At 42.2% G+C, this 20,194-nt stretch overlaps 1 protein-coding gene across 3 annotated transcripts in view; it reads left to right on the top strand.

Moving 5' to 3' along the window:
* Positions 1–2,298: 2,298 nt before the first annotated feature.
* The window catches only part of SOAT1 (sterol O-acyltransferase 1), a 55,596-nt gene continuing 37,700 nt past the window's right edge, over positions 2,299–20,194 (top strand). For all 3 annotated transcript variants that reach the window (XM_036273508.1, XM_036273509.1, XM_036273507.1), the window contains exons 1-2: positions 2,299–2,432; positions 16,291–16,413. In XM_036273508.1, coding sequence (XP_036129401.1) covers positions 16,299–16,413 — 115 coding nt within the window. In that variant the 5' untranslated portion in view covers positions 2,299–2,432; positions 16,291–16,298. The remainder of the gene's footprint in view (positions 2,433–16,290; positions 16,414–20,194) is intronic.

Below are 20,194 nucleotides of genomic sequence, written 5' to 3'. Positions count from 1 at the left end.
ACACCTGCACCTCAGGAAATATCCTGAAATTCTTCAACTTCTATTTCCATAGCAACCACACTAATCCAGGTCACCATCATCTATCCCATGAACTTGTCTTATTGTTCTCTGGCTTCTCCCTGTTCAATTTCTGCTCTCCTCCAAGTCATTCTCTACAAAATAAGTTGATGTAAAAAACAAAACAAGGCAAAACTTAACAAAAAAAAAAAACCAACATGATTAAGGTCTTGCTTAACTGTCCCACCTCAATCTCCTACCCTTCATGGTGCTTCAAGCCTCTTGGCCTTCTGTTCCCCAAACAAGCCAAACTTGTTCAGCATCGCACCTTAAATTCACATCCATTTTCCTCTGTCTAGAACGTCCTTTTTCCCATAGTTGCATAGTCATCTCCTTCTCCTCATTTAAGGCTTAGCTCAGATCACCTCCTCAAAAAGTCCTTTCCTGACCACACTGTTTTGTTTTATTCTCAACACTTATTCCCACCCACAATTATCTCATTTACTTGTTTCATTATTTTTCTCCACTAGAAACATAAGCTTCTAAGTGCAGGGGCTTCTTCTGCTTTATTCACTGCTGTACCCCTAGCACTGCCAACAAAACACAATCAATATATATATATATTTTTCCTCACCCGAGGACATTTTTCAATATTTTGTTCGAATAGAGTGGGGGGGGGGGAACATGGATGTGAAAGGGACACATCGAGTGGTTGCCACCCACATGACCCAACCAGGGCCGGGGACAAACTGCAACCAAGGTACATGCCTTTAGCGGGAACCAAACCCGGGTCTCTCTGGACCACAGGCCGATGTTCTAACCGCTGAGCCAAACCGGCCTGGGCACACAATCAATATTTTTTGAATAAATAATTAAGACAAAGGAAAAGTCTGGCCGGTTTGGCTCAGCAGTTAGAGTGCTGGCCTGCGGACCAATGCGTCGCAGGTTTGATTCCTGTCAAGGGCATGTACCTTGGCTAAGGTTTGTCCTGGGCCCTGGTCCAATCGAGCGGGAGGCAGACAGTCAATGTGGCTCTATGACATCCATGTTTCTCTCTGTCTCTCTCTCTCTCCCTCCCTCCCACTCTATCTGATGATAAACAGAAAAGTATCCTTGGGTGAGTAACAACAACAAAAAGACAAAGGAAAAAACAAGAATCTTCTTGGTGTGTATATAAGGTAGCCAGCATAGTCTCGGTGGAAATGAGTCCCTGTGTTTCTACTGCTCTTTAGCTAATGGGGGGGGGGGGGGGGGGGCGGTAAAGCACAAAAGCCATTGGGATCTACCAGATCCAGTTGGCAGAACCAACAATCACAGTTATACAAGAGGCAAACTGGGTAGGTTTCCAATGACTGCCAGTACTGAATTCGACTGAATGCTTGCTAATGCAGCTTCTGCCTTGGGGTGAACAGTGTGGGTGGCCAGAAAGGTGTTCATCCTCTTTATTATAAAAGGGCCACAGAGAGTAGTGAGTTCAAATAAACCTGATCCATTTATTGAGCCACCTGACTCAGTCACAGGTGGCTGTCTCAATCTGTTCGGAGGAGGGTCTGAGTGATCAGGCAGGCTAGGCTAGCTTGTGCTGGTGTTCCCAGGCTGTGTGGCCCTTCAGTCCCTGCTGCCCTCATTCCCTTTTCACCTACCTTTGCTCTAAATCCACCTACCACCTTTGCCTTCGTAAAAGCTAAGCCATGAACTGTTCTAGCTAATCTATGTCCTAAATCGCTCTGCATCATTTTTTTTCTTTATGAAGTCCCCCTTTTAATTACTCAATTGCCCCATTATTTCACGTATTTTACTATCTCCTCATCTAGTTTGCTTGAGGACACAGTCAGGTAGAGTTGACAAAGCATCCCATGACAAACGCTTCTGACTAGCTCTCCTGTTTTGTTCCTAGAGGGTCAGTTCCAACTGCAATGACCCTGTTTTAGAAGCGGCTTCGGCGCATCTCTAGAAGAGGCTAACTCCGCGGGGTGCCGTGGCGGACCCGCAGGAAGTTGTCTCGGTCCCCCATCTGCCGTACTTTGGATCGCTGGGGCAGGGATGGAAAGCAAGATGCCGCCGCGGGTGTCTCGAGCCCCACGAGCTAAGCTTCCCCCGCACCGCCACAGGGCCAGCTGGGGGCTCAGACCCGCGCGCGCGGGGAGGGGCGGGGCCCCCATGGCGGTGGGCGGAGCCTGGCGGCCTCCGCGCCCACCAATGAAATCCTGAGCCGGCACGGGCCGTGCGCGTGACGCTGCGTAGCGGGCCGCGAGGTGGGGGGCGGAGGGGCTGGGAATCCGGCGCTTTATCTTCGTCTGCGCGTGGACTGGCTGCGTTGCCGGCCTTGGGCACCTGGCGAGCTGCCCAGAGCCGACCTTCCTACCCGCCGCGCCGTGACGGCCTCTCGGCTCTGCCTCCTTGCCGAGGTCCCCGCAGCCGGGCTCCGGACCCAGGTAATGCCCACGCTCCCGATCCCGCCGCACTTCCCGTCCGGGTCCACCCACCCCGGCCCGAGAGGAAGGGGATAGAGGCGGCGGCTGCAACTCCGGCCCGGCGGGCCTGGCCTGGTCCTGGGCTGGGGGGCGGAGGCGGCGGCCTGGACCCGGGGGAGGGCAGGCTCCGCGAGCCCTGGGGAGTTTGGGGGATGGAGAGGGCGGGAAAGTTACCGTCGGGCCCCCAGAGGCTGGCAGCTGTTTAAACCTTGGTTGGAGATCGGTTTGGTGCCCCGCACATGCTGTAGCATCTCTTAAGCCGGTAGTAAAGAAAGTTAGCGTTATAAAACATTTTATTCCTTAAAAGGCAAAACCGAAAACGCACTCAAGAAGTCAGCTTCTAATAGATTTAGGGGGGAAGAAAATCCAACACAACAAAACATATATGCGAAGGGATGAATGGCATTTCAAGACATCGACATTGGCTTGTCTGGGCACCAAAGCCTTTAATCAAGCGCATGTTTTAGTCTTACATATTAGGATGTAATTAAGTTTCTGTCGTTCTTAAACGTTAATAGCCACACAGTTTAAGTGACATGCATATTTAGAAGTTATTTGTAAGGGAGAAACAACTGTAAGCCTATAGTCTATATGTAGATTAAGTTCATTGTTCACTTTTTTGTTGTTGTTAATCCTCACCCGAGGATATTTTTCCATTGAGTTTTAGAGAGAGTGGAAGGGAGGGTGAGAGGGAGAGGGAAAGAGAGAGAAAAAAAACCACCAATTGGTTGCCTCCTGCTTGACCCCGACTGGGGCCAGGGATCGAACCTGAAACCCAGATTTGTGCCCTTGACTGGGAATGTCTGCCAGGGCTGTCCCTTTCACCGTAACTGCTGAGCCAAACTGGCCAGGGCCATTCATTGGTCACTTCTTAATATTTAAGCGGCATTCGTCTGTTTAAACTAGGTGTTTTTTGTTTTGTTTTGTTTTGAGTCCTTGCCTTTCCCTTGACTACAATTCAACTTGAGGCGCTTTTTTTCCCCTGTTTGGTTTTTTCCTTGCTTTAAGTTAGATGATATGGATGAATGACTTGTTAGGGAAGTTTGTGCGTTGTCTAGGTATGAAAATGGATTTTGGAAGGAACTCTGAGGCATTCAAGAGTAATATAATTTAATTTAAAAGTAGTCATTTAAAAATGCACGTGTTGCCCTGGCCGGTTTGGCTCAGCAGTTGGAGCATCAGCCTGCGGACCAGAGAGTCCCGGGTTCGGTTCCCGCTAGGGGCACGTACCAAAAAGTAAAAAGTAAAAATAAAAATGCATGTGTCTTAATGCATCACACACATACAACTCTCAAAGATTTCCCATTTCTCTTAGGATAAAGACTCTTCCCATATCCAGTTGGTTTTGGGCCACTTGTCACCTGGCTCTCCGGGCTCAAGCCATCCTGGTTTTTTATTTTTGTTCTAAGAAAGCCTCTTTCTCTTTACTGTCTCCTTCACTTTAGGCAGTACTCTCTCCCTTTCTCCAGCTCCTATGCGTTCCTCAATTATCAACCCAAATACCACTTCAGGAAACCCATTCTGTACTGGTCAGGTTCTCCTAGCACTCTGTTTCCTTAGCAGCAGTTGATCAATTATAACAAGCTGCATTAGTTACTTAGATGCTTTGTTTCCTCTGCTAGCCTGGAAGTTTCATGAACGCTGGGCTAGTCCATCTTATTTCTGTCTTAATTCTCTCGAGTCTGGCCCAGCACCTGACACAATGAAAGAATGAATGAGTTGGAAAACAGAGGAAGGAACTTTTGAATGGGAAATAATTAACTAGGGAAGAGTGCTGTTTCCTCTGAGAAGGAAATGGAAAAAGATTTTAATAAATTTATTTTTGCAATTTATCAGGTAGGATAAATTGGTATGGTAACCATACAGATGTTCGAGAACCAGTCAGTTCTTTAGTTTTGCTAATTGACTTAATGACCCAATTCTTTGATATGTAAATATTGTGGGACTGTATTAGGGCAAACCTATGTTTAGGAAAAGGGAGAAATTTTTTTCTTCAAAAAAGATTCAGTCAGAAATGAAGAATACAATAACTGAGATGAATACATGAGGTGAAATCACCAGAAGATCATTAAGACTTTATTAAGCCAAGTTGGATGCTATCATACTGAACATTACAAAACCAAAGCATGGATTAGATGCTTAAGAAAAACTGGTTGTCCTGGCCAGTTTTGCTTAGTGGTTAGAGCATTGGCCTACAGTCCAGACCCGGGTTCGGTTCCCGCTAAGGGCACGTACCTTGGTTGCAGTTTGTCCCCGGCCCTGGTTGGGTTGTGTGGGTGGCAGCCACTCGATGTGTCCCTTTTACGTTGATGTTTCTCTCTCTCTCTCCCCCTTACACTCTATCTGGAAAAAAAAAAATTAAAAACAAGAAATAATTGTTTAGTCAATGTGTTATATTTTAAAATAGTTATCTTGCCCGGCCAGTGTGGCTCAGTGGATTAAGCGAGGTCCTGGTTTAATCCCACTCAGGGCACATGCGTAGGTTGTGGGCTCGATCCCCAGTGGGGGGCCATGCAGGAGGCAGCTGATGGGTGTTTCTCTCTCACATCCTTGTTTCTATCTCTTAGTACGTTCCTCTCTCTCTAAAATGCGCACGCGCGTGTGTGTGTGTATACACAAGTTATCTGGACAGATTTATGTCATCTTGGGTATAAATGTTTCCACTGCTACTTACTGGCTATGTGACTTTGTACAAGTTGCGTAGTATTTCCAAATCTTTTGCATCTTTTAAAATGGAAGTGTTAAATGAGATATGTGATGCACTCACCCTGGTGTCCAGCACAGTACGTGTTACTGACTTAGTAAACATTAGTGCCTTCATCACTGGACCTCTTTCGAGACGAGTCTTATGATCAGTGTTTTCACTTCCTCACTTATTTTGCAACCCAGTCTATTACATTTCTTTGTCCTTCCTGAAACTAACTGTAGAAGTAAATCATAGCTATTAATGTCCCCAAATTGTGAAATATCCCATGTCACACACTCCTTTTTCCTCCATTTAAAAAATGTATTGATTTTAGAGAGAAAGAGAAAGAAACATTGATTTTTTTTCTTGTTCTACTTATTCATGCATTCTGGTTGCTTTTTTTTTTTTTTTAATCCTCACCCGAGGACATTTTTCCATTTTTTTGTTCAGATAGAGTGGGAGGGAGAGAGAGGAAGAGGGAGAGAGAGAGAAACATTGACGTGAAAGGGACACATCAAGTGGCTGCCACCTGCACAACCCAACCAGGGCCGGGGACAAACTGCAACCGAGGTACGTGCCCTTAGCAGGAACTGAACCTGGGTCTCTCTGGACCACAGGCTGACCCTTTAACCGCCGAGCCAAACCGGCCAGGACACTGGTTGCTTCTTCTATTTGCCCTGACCGGATATCGAACCTGCATTCAACCTTGGGGTATCAGAATGATGCTATAGCCAAATGAGCTACCCGGCCAGGCCCTCCAGTTTTTTGTCCTACTTAAATTTTCCTTGATATTGGCCATAGATTACCTCATGAATTGTCTAACTTGATTTCGAACATTGCTTGCTCCTGCTTCTCCTCTAATCTCTCCTAGCCTAGCTTTTTTATTGTTCCTTAATTGTCTTGTAATATTGTGAAAATTACTTAACCACCTGTAAAATGGAATACTAGTTCCTATCTATTGCATAGATGGTTGTGAGGATTAAAAAAGCCAGAGTAAGTGTAAGGTTAATACTAGCTTTATTATTTCCTAGGTAATTTCTTTTTTTATCCTCACCTGAGGACATTCTTCCATCCCCTGTTCAGGTAGAGTGGGAGGGAGAGAGAGGAACAGAGAAAGGGAGAAACATCTACGTGAAAGGGACACATCGAGTGGCTGCCACCCGCACGACCAACGAGGGCCAGGGACAAACTGCAACCGAGGTACGTGCCCTTAGCGGGAACCGAACCCGGGTCTCTCTGGACCGCAGGCCGACGCTCCAACCGCTGAGTCAAACCGGCCAGGGCCTAGGTAACTTCTTGATAGGTGGTCTCCCTGGAAGATCTCCTTCCTATTCCTTGGCCTTAGCTGCTGCCCGTTCAGTGATGAATCCTAGATTTCCATCTTTAGTCCAAACTGTATGTTCATCTGCCTATTGGTCATCATCATTTGGCTGATCCATACTTATCTATTTCTTTTATGGCCTTAGCTGAGTTAGATAACTCACTTGGGATCTATATTTTCAACTGCCTTCTGGATATTGCCACCTGAATATCTCATAGATGCCTTCGCTTAATGTTCTAAATTTATCTCCCTTATTTCTTCTTTCTTCATGAAATGATTTGTTCATTTAATAATCTCATGTTATTTGAGCCTTACTTCAGACCTTTATAATTATTTATGTGAGCTCCGTTCTCCCTGCCAGTATCTCCTTTCCCAAGCATATCTGCCATATTGTCAACTGAGTTATCTTACTAAACAACAAATGTCAAGTCATCCTGTTGAAAAAACTGTTAGGTCCTTATTTCTGTGTTAAGTTCCAGACTCCTCAGAATGGCCCTTAAAGGGCTCTTGACCTTTGTTCCTGCCCTTCACATACCCTGTGCTCTTCCTTATTCCTTCTCTTCCTTTAAGATTTAAACTAGCCCTAGCAGGTTTGGCTCAGCGGTTAGAGTGTCGACCCGTGGACCATTGAATCTTGGGTCTGATTCTGGTCACGGGCACGTAGCTGGGTTGCAGTTCGTCCCCGGCCCTGGTCGGGTTGTGTGGGAGGCAACCAGTCAATGTGGCTCTATCACATTGATGTTTCTCTCTCTCTCTCTCTCTCTCCCTCCCTCTCACTCTATCTGATAATAAATAGAAAAATATCCTTGGGTGAGGAATTAAAAAGAAAAAAAGATTTAAACTAAAATTTACCTTCTTTGGGAAACCTTTTCTAATTTCCCATAAGCTCAGTTGGCTACCAGGCTGAATTACCTTTATACTATATGATATCTCAGCTGCTGTTCTGTAATAGCATGAGGTGTTGTAATTATGTTTTCATGTCTTTGACCTTCTAGACTTGCACTTCAGGAGGGCACAGACTGGTGGTCATCTGTGTAACCCAGAGCTTGGCACAGACCTCAGTAAAATGTTTGAAAAATATTGTAGGCAAATTGCCTTGCCTTTTATATTTAAACTATCACAGCCTTTTAAAGATGTGTCAGGGTCACTAAAAACATGAACAAGGGTCTGTACTTGTTCATGTTTTTCATAGCATGCCCTCTTCCCATCCTGTTTTGATGGCTAGCAAACTTGTTTCTTCTTTGAACTCTGGCTCTAATGTCACTTCCTCCATAAGGACTTGTTTGACTTCCCTAAATAGTTATCCCTTCTCTTGACAATTGTGTGTGTGTGTACAATGTAATGGGGTAGATCGCTATTATTACAACACAGTTATCTAGCATCATTGTAGAAAGAGGTGCTTAATATACATGAATCTTATTTTCAGATAATTGATTGGCACATAATCTTTTAAGTGTCAGAACTTAAAAAAGAGATTTTTAGTGCAAATTGCCTTGCTTTCTATGTTTAAACTACCCCAGCCTTTGAAAAATGTGCCAAGGTCACTAAAGCGTGAACTTCAGCTAAGGTCTGCTTTGATCAGTGATGTATTGGGGAACGCGTAAGAAACGTAACTCCTTTGACCACACTTAAACAAAACAAAACCCTATGCCTCTCTCTTTTTTTAACGTTGATTCCCACTTTTAAAGTTTTCTTTCTTTACTGTCATTTATAATTATGTTTCTGGCAGTCATTACATTTTTCTGTTTGAAAATGGGGATAGGATTACCCCAAATAAAGTTATTGTTAGCAATAAAGGAGGCAATGTACACAAAGGTCTTATCAGAGAGTGAAGAAAATAGTACCCACTAAGGGAACTTACTAACAATTCTGGTACTGTTTATTCTAATTATTTGAATTGCCCAGGCAAACAGTCTCTCAAGTTTGAGGTTTCCAGTGGAGTAAAGGGCATGGCCTTTGTCAGCACATTATTTTTCAGTCTCTTAGAGAACCTAAGTTTAGAATTGGGTCCTGAAGGGCAGATGTTGATGAAAAGTCTTAAGTTCTAAAACAGACCATTTTTATGTATATACTTACAGCTTAAAGACCAAACTAGGTAAATGTCTTCATTGCCTGTTTTATATTTATCTTTTAAAATTAATGGGTAAAGTTAGAAAGAAAAGTGAACATCAGTTTCAGCTCTTATACTACTAGCTTATTAATGATTGTTTCATAGACATGTGAGGCGCAGCTGTCTGATTTCCTCAATGTATGTGAAAATGCTTGGTACCCATTTATTAATCCATTCAACAAATGCATATTCAGCTTAGATGTGTTCCAGGCATGGTTCTAGATACTTGGATAAAATGGTGAACTATCTACTTTTGGGGCATTATAGCCTTGTGGGATAGATAGATAGATAGATAGATAGGTAGATAGATAATGAGTGCTATGATGTATTGGGCATTGAGTGCTTTGAAGAAAAATAAAGCAGAGTAATGAATAAAGGTAACAGGGTGTGAGAGTATTTATTTTAGTTGAGGGGGTCATTTGAGCAGAGAACTTGAATGAAGTAAAGGAGAAAGCCTTGAGGGTATCTGTGGAAATGAGCTTGGCTTACTCAAGAAATAGCAAAAGGCCCTGGCTGGTTTGGGTCAGCGGTTAGAGCGTCGGCCTGCGGTCCAGAGAGACCCGGGTTCAGTTCCCGCTAAGGGCATGTACATCGGTTGCAGTTTGTCCCCGGCCCTGGTTGGGTTGTGCAGGTGGCAGCCACTCGCTGTGTCCCTTTCACGTTGATGTTTCTCTCTCTCTCTTCCTCTCCCTCCCTCCCATTCTGTCTGAACAAAAAATGGAAAAATGTCCTCGGGTGAGGATTAAAAAAAAAAAGAAAGAAAGAAATAGGGAAAGGCCAAAACAAAGAAACTAGAGCAGAGCAAGTGAGAGAATTGTAGTAGGAGGTTGGGGGTGCTGGAGGGGAGGGGGCAGGAGGTGAGTGGCAGATCTTGGGGAAGTTACTGGACAATGGTGAGGAGTTAGAACAACATCCAGTGTTTGAAGGATTTGAGCAGGGGAGTGACTTGCTCTGAAAAGGATTACTCTGGATGCTATGTTAAAAAATTGACCAGAAGGGAGAAAATGAACAGAGTCCAGTAAGAGGTAGTATATGTGAGAGGTGACTGTGGTGAAGCCTGGAGCTCAGAAGTGTGGGCTGGTGTGGGGAGAAGGGAATTAAAGCCTTGGTGTGGTGGTATCAGAGTAAGTGAACTGGTGGTGGTCGGAGGGTTAGATGCTGGACATCAGAATTAGGAACATGGTACAGTTATTGGTAACAGCAAGTTCTAGGGGAAGGTGTGACCGGGACATAGGAGCAGCTTGTTGGAGATAGGAAGAAGTCAAGGGTATTGGAGGCCAGGGTATTGGATGGATCTATGTACATGGATGATAAAGTAGCCCTGGCTGGTTTGGCTCAGCGGTTAGAGCGTCGGCCTGCGGTCCCGAGAGACCCGGGTTCGGTTCCCGCTAAGGGCATGTACCTCGGTTGCAGTTTGTCCCCGGCCCTGGTCGGTTGTGCGGGTGGCAACCACTCGATGTGTCCCTTTCACATCGATGTTTCTCTCTCTCTCTCTCTGTTCCTCTCTCTCCCTCCCACTCTACCTAAACAAAAAGTGGAAAAATGTCCTCGGGTGAGGATAAAAAAAAATAATAATAATAGATAAAGTAAAAGAAGTGTGGAAGAATTAGTAACGGGAGGTGGTGAGTGAGGTGTTCACCTCCTCAGTGGATGAGGAGAGTGACCAGGAAGACAGCACATACTTGCAACAGGAGAGATCAGTTGTGATAATCTGGCAGATATTTAAGGAAGAAAGGGAGGAACAGTGACCTGGGGAGGAGAAAGGTGACCTGGAGATAATAGGGCACAAGGAAGATAACTCCTCTTCCAGGTCCTGTGTTAGTGAGAGGGCAGAAAAACACTGTGGTGCACGTCACATAAGGGCAGTAGTCCATGTTAGCACTTAGAAACCATTTAGCATTAATTACAGTTTGAATTTTTGACTTTGCCACAGCTCAAGTAGTTTGCCTAGCTAGTGTCTAGATTGGTAAGGGGATAGATTCAGTCCTGTTTTAGGTGAGTGGTCAAAAAGATCAGCTCTCCTTCATCCCTCACCTGGATGCCGTAGTCTGCTCACTGGTCCCTTGCTTGTGCTCTTGGCCTCATTGTGATCTGCTCTGCATACAGAGGCCAGAATGACTCATCCGAAAGAACAGTTGAGCTGAGCATTACTCTCATTCGCCTCCATTTTTTGCATCAACAGCTATATACTCTTAGCTGACATTCATGGCAGGAGGAGCTAAATATAGACATCATCTTAAAATTTTACCATTTACATGATCTGAGGATTTGGTCAGAATTGAGGTGAGCCATTTTAAGTAATAGTTATCCTTCCTAATATCTGTATGTATGACAATAATAAAATATTAGTATAATCTTGGAAACCACATGTTGTTTGAGCTGCCTTGAGGAAGTATGTCATTATGGCACTTTATTTACCCTCATCTAGTGCATCATAAAGCAAACAAGTAGTATTTGAGGGATGACATGGCCTAATGTTTGACTGTGTCATTTAGCATACAGGAGGTACGTGTGTAGATATCAGATCACTTGATTCTTTACACTTGGGTGTCAATAAAATGTTGGCACTTTAGTGTATATTACCATACTTTTTTGTGATGATAAACTGCAGTACTATTTATCTTCATTTTCTAGATGAAGAAACAGAATCAGAGAGGTTGGAGGTCTTACCCAAGGACATAATTAAATGACAGAGCAAAGACACAAACTACCAAATCCTGTGCTTTTTCTCTGTTACAATTCTTACTTCCTGCTAATAGAGGAAATTTTTTTTTTTTTTTTTAATCCTTACCTGAGGACATTTTTCCATTTTTTGTTCAGATAGAGTGGAAGGGAGGGGGAGAGAGAGAAACATCAACGTGAAAGGGACATATTGAGTGGTTGCCACCCGCACGACCCAGCCAGGGCCGGGGACAAACTGCAACTGAGGTACGTGCCCTTAGCGGGAACCGAACCCGGGTCTCTCTGGACCGCAGGCCAACGCTCTAACCGCTGAGCCAAACCGGACAGGGCTAGTAGAGGAATTTGAGGCCAATGGTATTAAAATAGACTCTGATAAAAAGGTTTTGTTATGCAAATTATCAAACAACAAATGTTGGTGAGGGTGTGGAGAAAATGGGACTCTAGTACACTGCTGGTGGGAATGCAGACTGGTGCAGCCACTATGGAAAACAATATGGTGTTACCTCAGAAAAATTAAAAATTGAACTGCCATTTGACCCAGTGATCCCACTTTTAGGAATATACCCTAAGAAGCCTGAAACACCAATCAGAAAAAATATATTTACTCCCATGTTCATAGCAGCACTACTTACAATAGCTAAGATCTGGAAACAGCCCAAGTGTCCACCAGTAGATGAGTGGATAAAAAAGCGCTGGTACGTATACACAATGGAGTACTATGCAGCTGTAAGAAAGAAAGATCTCTTACCTTTTGAGACTACATGGAGGGACCTTGAAAGTATTATCCTAAGTGAAACAAGCCAAGTAGAAAAAGACAAATACCACATGATCTCACTTATTTGTGGAATATAATGAACATAACAGTCTGAGGAATAGGGTAGACCCAGAGACGTGGGGTACAGACTGACAACCCTCAGAAGAGGGAGTGGTGGGGGGGAGGGAAGAGATAAATCACAGAACTTACACGCATGTACGCATAACCAATGGACATGGACAACAAAGCTGGGGATGAGGTTGGGGGGATGGGGAGGAGGGTGTCAATGGGGTAAAAAAGGAGAAATATCTGTAACAAAAATAAAATATAATTACTTTTAAAAAAAGTTGTTTTTTTTTTTTTTTGCCACTTTTTTTTTTTTCTTTTTCATCCTCACCTGAGGACTTTTTTCCATTTTTTGTTCAGATAGAGTGGGAGGGAGAGAGAGGAAGAGAGAGAGAGAGAGAGAGAGAGAGAAACATCGATGTGAAAGGGACACATCGAGTGGCTGCCACCCACACGACCAACCAGGGCCGGGGACAAACTGCAACCGAGGTACGGGCCCTTAGCGGGAACCGAACCCGGGTCTCTCCGGACTGCAGGCTGACGCTCTAACCGCTGAGCCAAACCGGCCAGGGCTAAAAAAAAGTTTTGTTATAAAGTTAGGGTTTTCTTTTTTGGCTCACTTCTAAAATAAGGAGATGGAGTTATGGCAGTGTGATTGTTTGTTCTCTAGACCAGACTGATGGCTCCCACTTTCATGACCACGCGCTACTTCCTTTCTCCACGGGGTACCCAGGCTTACTTGTTGTTGTTTTTGCATGTTAGACATCATTTATTTGTCAAATTTGGTTTGTTAAGAATTTTTTCACCTCTTAATTAGTGCTCTTAATCAGCATGAGCTAGCTGATTGCTCCCTGAGTTAGGAGGCTCAGCCAAAGGCCAGTGTTTTCGTTAGGCCGTATTGTTTGCCCTCTGTGACACATGTATACTTGTTTCTTTCAGTTACTGAAATATTTGAAGTAGTTTTTGCATACCTTTAGGAGTCTTGGAGACCCTTCACCCCCAATTGAGAACAATTGTTGTAGAGCTTATTGTCGAGTAGGTTGTGTAAAGCTGTTCCCAGTAAAGATGATGCTCATTGGCCTCCTCCTAGCATATATTTTCCTCTTGATTCTCTAAATTAGAGCACTGTATCTTTTTACTTACGATTATTGGTTATAGTATTAATGGATACATCCACCTTCTGTACTAATGCCCGCCTGTTGCACTCCAGACATTCCCCACTAGATTTTGGGGGATTCAAAGAGTAAACACGATGTAGTCCCTGTCTTTGAGGAGCTTATGTAGTGTAAGAGGGAGATAGTATTGCTCTCTTGAGTATAGGAGTAAGGTGATAGTCACAAGGTACACTGGGAGCGAGGAGGAATGTGAGATGACAGATGTGGTCAAGGCAACCTTAGCAGAGGACACGGGTCAGGCAACCTGGTGATTACAGAATAGGCTGTGGAATCCGGTAGTTCTGGTTTGAATCCCTGTTCTGCTCTTGGGGGAATCATATGATTTGGGGCAAGTTAAATCACTTCCCTAAACTATATCTTTCTTATCTGTAAAATGAGGATAATACCTACCTTCTAAGTTTGTAAACATTTAATAAACAAATGGAAAAGACTCAGCAGCACAGTGCCTGGTAGATGCATAATAGCTGCTCACTAAGTCAAAGCTGCTGTTGTGTTGTTACTACTGCTGTTCCAGCTGCTGCGGCTGTGACTCTTACTTTGAAGAGTGAGAAGGGTTAGCTAGATAAAGAAAGGGCAGAGAATGGGCTTTCTAGAGACCGGAAAGAGTATAATAGAAGACATGGTGGCCAAAGGCATTGTTTGAGGAATTAAATAATAGTACCCAATTTAAAGATTATATTGAGATTAAAATACATCGTACATGTAAAGCACATAAGCACTCAAAAGTAGAGTCTCTGTTTTTATTCCACTTTATCCCCTGTATAATTCCTCCCTTTTTGAAACATTTTGGTTGTTTTTGCATCTTTCAATCTATTGTTTTCGAAATTCCCTTATTTTTTTTCCTACTTCTTGATGCTTTACTTTGAGGGCATCTCTCAGAGTTTAGTTGTCTGTTCTCCCTTCTCTGATCTTTGCTCTTGGAGAACTAGGTGCTTTCTGGCTTCCTCTGTCACTGTCACACAAAGGACTTTCATATTGATCAGTTGCCCTGCCCCCTTTCCTAGGTTCCTCTTAATTGGATCTTATTGGTCTCCTAAAATTTCTACCTGACACATTCATGTGCTCTTCCCTACTTGTTTCATTTAGTCAGTGTCAGACAAAATTGAAAGGGAGCCGATCTACATTTGTCAGATTTTTACTTGGTGAAGCAGTGATATTTGAGAAAACAGTCAAGCTCACCATGTGTTACATTTCATACAGAAAAGGACATTTTAACCTAAAAGTTTAGAAAGATTATAATCTTAGAATTTAAAAAATATTATAGCAAGTTCTTCAGTATTTTTCTTTTTGCTTCAGATTAATGAGAACTTGATACGTAGTAAAACACTGCTTTGAAGTAAACCTTGTTCTGTCTTGACATTGATCTGTCCAAAATTTGACTTTGATCATATTTTTCAGTGCTTAAAATGGCTCATCACTGCCTAAGTGAAAAAAAGAAGAAAAGATCCTAATTTCTTAGGCTTTTACAGTTTGATTCTAGCTCTCTTTTCTAGTCTTCCCCCTCATCACATTTCTCTCTTATCAACTTAAAGAAAGTTGTAATAGTGGTGTTTGTAGTTTGGACTGGACTCGGGTTGAGAGCTGGCCCTGTCATTAGCTGTGTGGTCTCTAGGTGGCTGTAAGGGCCCCTGAGGGCTGCATGGGGCTGTCCTCCAGGCCTCCGTGTGGCTGCTCAGTAGCTCAGCACTTAAAGCTGCTTGGAGGTGTTCTATTGAAAACAATTTCACTGACTGTCAACATCCGAAAAGGCCATTCTGTGACCACAATGGATCAAGACAAAAACCAGTCCATGCCATCATCATGTCTGAACACAAACAAAACATGATTATTGTTCCAGTCACAAAATTTCCGGCATTCTCCTCCCCAGACTAACATCAGTGATGGTTTCTGCTTTATAAGTTCCAACTTTACCCTCCCTCTGGGGAGCCTTCCTGTAGAGATTTGTTGAGAAGCCCAGTCATAGCGTCGTCTCGGCTTTCTGACAGTACCCCAAGCCACAGTGAACCTCTGCTCTTCTGAACTCTCCCTCAAAATCTCGTAGCCAAGTCCCAAATCCTAAATAAGTCACTTCTAATACTCCCTTACTGAGTCACCCCACGGTTTCCCATGGTGTGTGTTCCTAATAAAGCCGACGTGTACAGCTGCAGGTGTGTTCCTGGTGTGGGGGTGGAGGTCATTGACAGTAACTACTTTGAGCCTTGTTTTTTTCACGTCTCTTTTGCAGATCTGTTGTGAAGATTAGATGGGACAACAGGAAGCACCCAGCAGAGTCCTTGCATTTAGTAGATACTCAACCAAAGCTTGTTTCTTGTTATAGTAAAGTAGTCCAATCAGTTGTGGTCCCTTGAATAGGGCTCCTGAGGACCTTGTTTTAACTCTTTATTACTCAAGACTCAGTCCAGATACCGTCTGTTCTGTGAAACCTTTACATCTTTTCACGCTCTCTTCTGTCTCTGACCTTCAGATATGAATTGTTTTTACCGTTACTTGACCATTAATCGTATCCTGCCTTGTGGTACCTTTGCACTTACCTTTTGTTATTGAATTCTTAATTTTTCATATACTTGTGTCTTGTTTGTTAATTAAATTGCTTTTTATGAATGAGGGCTGTATTTAAATAAGGGCCTTTGAAACCAATCAGTTCCTTGCAGCGGTTCTCAACCTGTGGGTTGTAACCCCTTTGGGGATCGAACGACCCTTTCACAGGGGTTGCCTAAGACATTACAGTAGCAAAATTACAGTTATGAAGTAGCAACAAAAGTAATTTCATGGTTGGGGGTCACCACAACATGAGGAACTGTATGAAAGGGTCACGGCATCAGGAAGGTTGAGAACCACTGCTTTATGGGGACTAATTTCTTCACATTTGTAATAGTATCTTGTACTCAGAAAATGCTTACGCATGATCAAAATGAAACAGAAGGATCAGAATGTACCATCATTTTTTACCTCTAAATATGGTGATATTGTGAAATTTGCCTAAGCCAGATGCTTAGTTCACAACTTTTTGCATCTTCTTTCCTAGATAACACGATGGTGGGTGAAGAGACTTCTCTCAGGAAACGGCTGTCAAAGTCCAGTGATGATCCTGAAGAGTCCCACGACCAGGGCAACCCTGCAAAGCAGTCCCAAGAGACCCCTAGTAATGGTGAGGCTTTTAATTCCTTTTTTTTAGGTGAATGAATGACATAGAGAACAAATTCAGTGTTCTAGAATAGGGATTGCCATCTCTTTAGCTCTCTTTATTATAAATGAATATGCCATTAGGTACTATAAAGATGCTGAAGGGAAAAATATATCGATACAGAGAATATAAAGTAACACCAATTGAATTGTCATCATAACCACCTTAAATACTACTGGTGACATGGCACATCTCATAGAGCTGAACTTTAGTGATATAAGTGGTGTTTGCAAGGTATACTTTAATGTAGGGTTTATATTACATAGAGTTTCCTGTAATGAATACATTAGAAAATAAGCTCTTCTTAATTAATTCAGTGAACATTTTTTGGGTATCTACTATATTTTAGACACCATTCATTCAGTTATTCCTTCAACCACCTATCCTACCAATAATTATTGGTGCTCTGTTAGGTGCTGAGGCTTATGGCAGTGATCAATACAGATGTGTTTGTCCTCATGGAGCTCTGAGTTAAGTGAATGAGAAACACTCCCTCTGCAATTAACATAATTAGATTATTATGAATAAGTGCTACTAATTACTCTCCTAATAGATGTAATGAGCATGAGAGTAATAACCGGATAACCAACTAGTTCAGTACGAGGCTATAAATCTTGGGAGAGATAGAGAGATTGGGAATTTTTATTGTTATACCCAAGTCTGTTTAACACAGGAATACAAGATGAGTATGACATAGTGTTTGTTGTTAAGGTCAAGGTTTATGCTTAAGATTGATAGACTTGTAAACACGTTCCAACTGATGTCATCTATTGCATCAGACTATTTTTACAATGACATTTGTATAGGTTTCATTTGAAAGGATTTGAAAGTTTGAGACTTGTTTGGTTAACAAATAGGGGTGGAACTTTGAGACAAGTAGTCTGGCATCCTGGACTTTTTTTTTTTTTTTAATTCTCACTCGAGGATATTTTTTCATTATTATTATTATTTTTTTTTGATAGAATAGAAGGGAGAAAGGGAGGGGGGAAGAGGAGAGAGAGACAGAGAGAAACATTAGTGTGAGAGCGACACATTGATTGGTTGCCTCCCGCATGACCCTGACCAGGACCCGGGTCAGGACCAGGGATTGAACTGCCACCAAGGTATATGCCCTTGACCAGAATCGAACCTACAACTCTGTGTTTGGTCCATGGGCCAACACTCTAAACTCTGAGCCAAACTGGCCAGGGTCTAATGTCCCAATTTTTAAAAAACGTTTAAATTACTCTAATTTCTATAAATTTTAGTACTGCTTATTGTTTTAGTTCATTAAGTTTTAATCATTCTAGGTTTTAGATATTAAAATTTGAATTTTTTAGCTTAAATCTTTCTTGGTTTAATATTAAGTAATACTAATCTGAAAATAGAATGTGTTTCTCTAGTTACTTAAATATTTGTCCACTTTGGGGAATAAACGGATGGGTAAAATGTGGCCTTTGAATTTTAAGGGCTTAAAGGACACCAATCCATGCGAATTAGTATGGCCCACCAACCTGGACCAGGGCCACCAACCAGGACCAGGGCCACCACATCACCTGGTGGCTTATTAGAAATGCCTCACCTCACATTTATTGAATAAAATTGTGTTTTAATAGCATTCCCAGGTGATTTATATGCAGGTTAAAGTTGGAGACACACATCGTAGTGGCAGTTTTTAAATGGGGTGTTTATTAGTCAGGGTCTTTCAGAGGAACAGAACCAATAGGATATATGTAGCTGCACGGAAGGATTTGTCATGAAGGATTGACTCAGATGGAGGCTGAGAAGTCCCATAGTCTTCCGTCTGCAACCTGGAGGCCCAGGGGAACCAGTGGTTAGTTCTAGTCTGAACCTTAATCTGAAGTCTTGAGAAGCAGGGCTGATGGTCGAAACCCCAGTCTGAAGGCCCGAGAAACCAGAGTACCATTGTCCCAGGGCAGTTCAAGCAAGAGAGCCTACGTGTGTCCTTTCTTTACCTTTCATTCTGTTCAGGCCCTCCGGCATTGGAGAGGGTGATTGTCACTCAGTCTTCTGATTCTGCTGCTTATCTCCTTGTCTGGAAACTCCCTCACAGACACTTGCAGAAATAATGTCTTAGGCTCTCTGGGCTTCCCTTAGCCCTGTTAAATCAACATGTAAAGTTAACCATCAGCCAGTGTGTGTAAGAATCACTGTAGAATGAAAAGAAACCATTCAGCACACAAAAGCATCTTCTTGGACCCCATTATAGATCTACTGAATTAGATAGAATCTCTGGGGGAGGGTCCAGGAATGTTAAGTTTGGAGAAGCTTGCTGGATAATGCTGATTGACATTGCTGGTTGTGAGCCACCGGTATCAAGAACTCTAACTCAACTAGAACTACTTTGTGATACAGCACTTTGACATAACCCCGAGGACTTTTCTTCATTAAACTCAATGTGTGTAATTCTTGAATTCTAGTAACCTATGGGTAGGGTGACTTTATGTCCTAGTTTGCTCAGGTTAGTTTTTTTGTGTGTCCAATGTAATTCTTTTTTGTTGTTGTTAATCCTCACCTGAGGATATTTTTCCATTAATTTTTTTAGATAGAGTAGAAAGGAAGCAGGCGGGGGGGGGGGACATCTATGTGAGAGAGACACATCAATTGGTTGCCTCCTACACGAACCCAGTAGGGGCTGGGAATTGAACCTGCAACCCAGGTATGTGCCCTTGACCAGGAATCAAACCTGAAATCCTTTATGGGCTGATGCTCTAACAGCTGAGCCAAACCGTCCAGGGACCAGTGTAATTCTTTGTAGTGTCTCCTTGTGTTCTTGGAAGTGCCTCAGTCCTCAGTTTGTTAGGTAAATTATATAGTTACCCAACCTTTGGGTTATTGAATTAATAGTGACCATTATAGTGATTTTACAGTATTTAGATCACATTTTGACAAAAGTATGCTTAGTGTATCCAATGCCTATTTGGTGAAACTATGGTTAACTAGCTTTCTCATGTTTTGTTTTATCTGTTTGAAATAATACCAGTTCTGAAGATAACTTTTTATCTAAATTGAAAATGTTATTATTACCTGATTTAAAAAGTAATATGTGGTAATAAAAAAAAGCTTTTATTGTGCTATGATGTATATGCAGGAAAGCTTTCAATTAATTCAAAATATACAAAAAAAGAAATAAAGGAAAGCAGAAATGATTCAAAATTCTGTCATTGAGTATATGTCCTTCCAGAGATATTTATTTTCTATAAATAAGTAATGTTTTACATAAAGAGAATATTTTACATGATGTTCAGTAGCTGGGGTCTTCAATACATTGTAGACATCATCCCATGGTCAAGTAATAGATGAATGGTTCTCAAGTATTGTATTTTATACATGGTTTATATACAATTTACTTGTACCTCTGATGAATATTGAAGTTTTGTTTTGTTTTTCCCCACTAAAAACAAATGCTAATGAATATTTTAATATATTTGTCAGATGCTTGAAAAGGAATTGTGGAGTTAAAGGATGTTATTTTAAGATATTTATTTTGATACATAGAACTGGATTGCAACATTTACCTTATAAATTTATCCTATGTGTTTTTGTTACTGTGTCTGTTTAAATTTCTTTTTCCTTTTTTATTCATTGCCTTGTTTACATTTTTAAAATCTTCTTTCTTACTATCTAACTCTTCATGACAGTGTACCTGTCATTTCTACTCTCTTTTTTCTCTTTTTGTGTGTGTGTGTTTATTGATTTTTCTGGAGAGAGGAAGGGAGAGGGAAAGAGATAGAAACATCGATGA

This window comes from Molossus molossus, unplaced genomic scaffold (genome assembly GCF_014108415.1).
Source record: "Molossus molossus isolate mMolMol1 unplaced genomic scaffold, mMolMol1.p scaffold_m16_p_20, whole genome shotgun sequence".
NCBI classification, from domain to species: Eukaryota; Metazoa; Chordata; class Mammalia; order Chiroptera; family Molossidae; genus Molossus; species Molossus molossus.
This window is presented reverse-complemented; position numbering and strand designations above follow the sequence as displayed.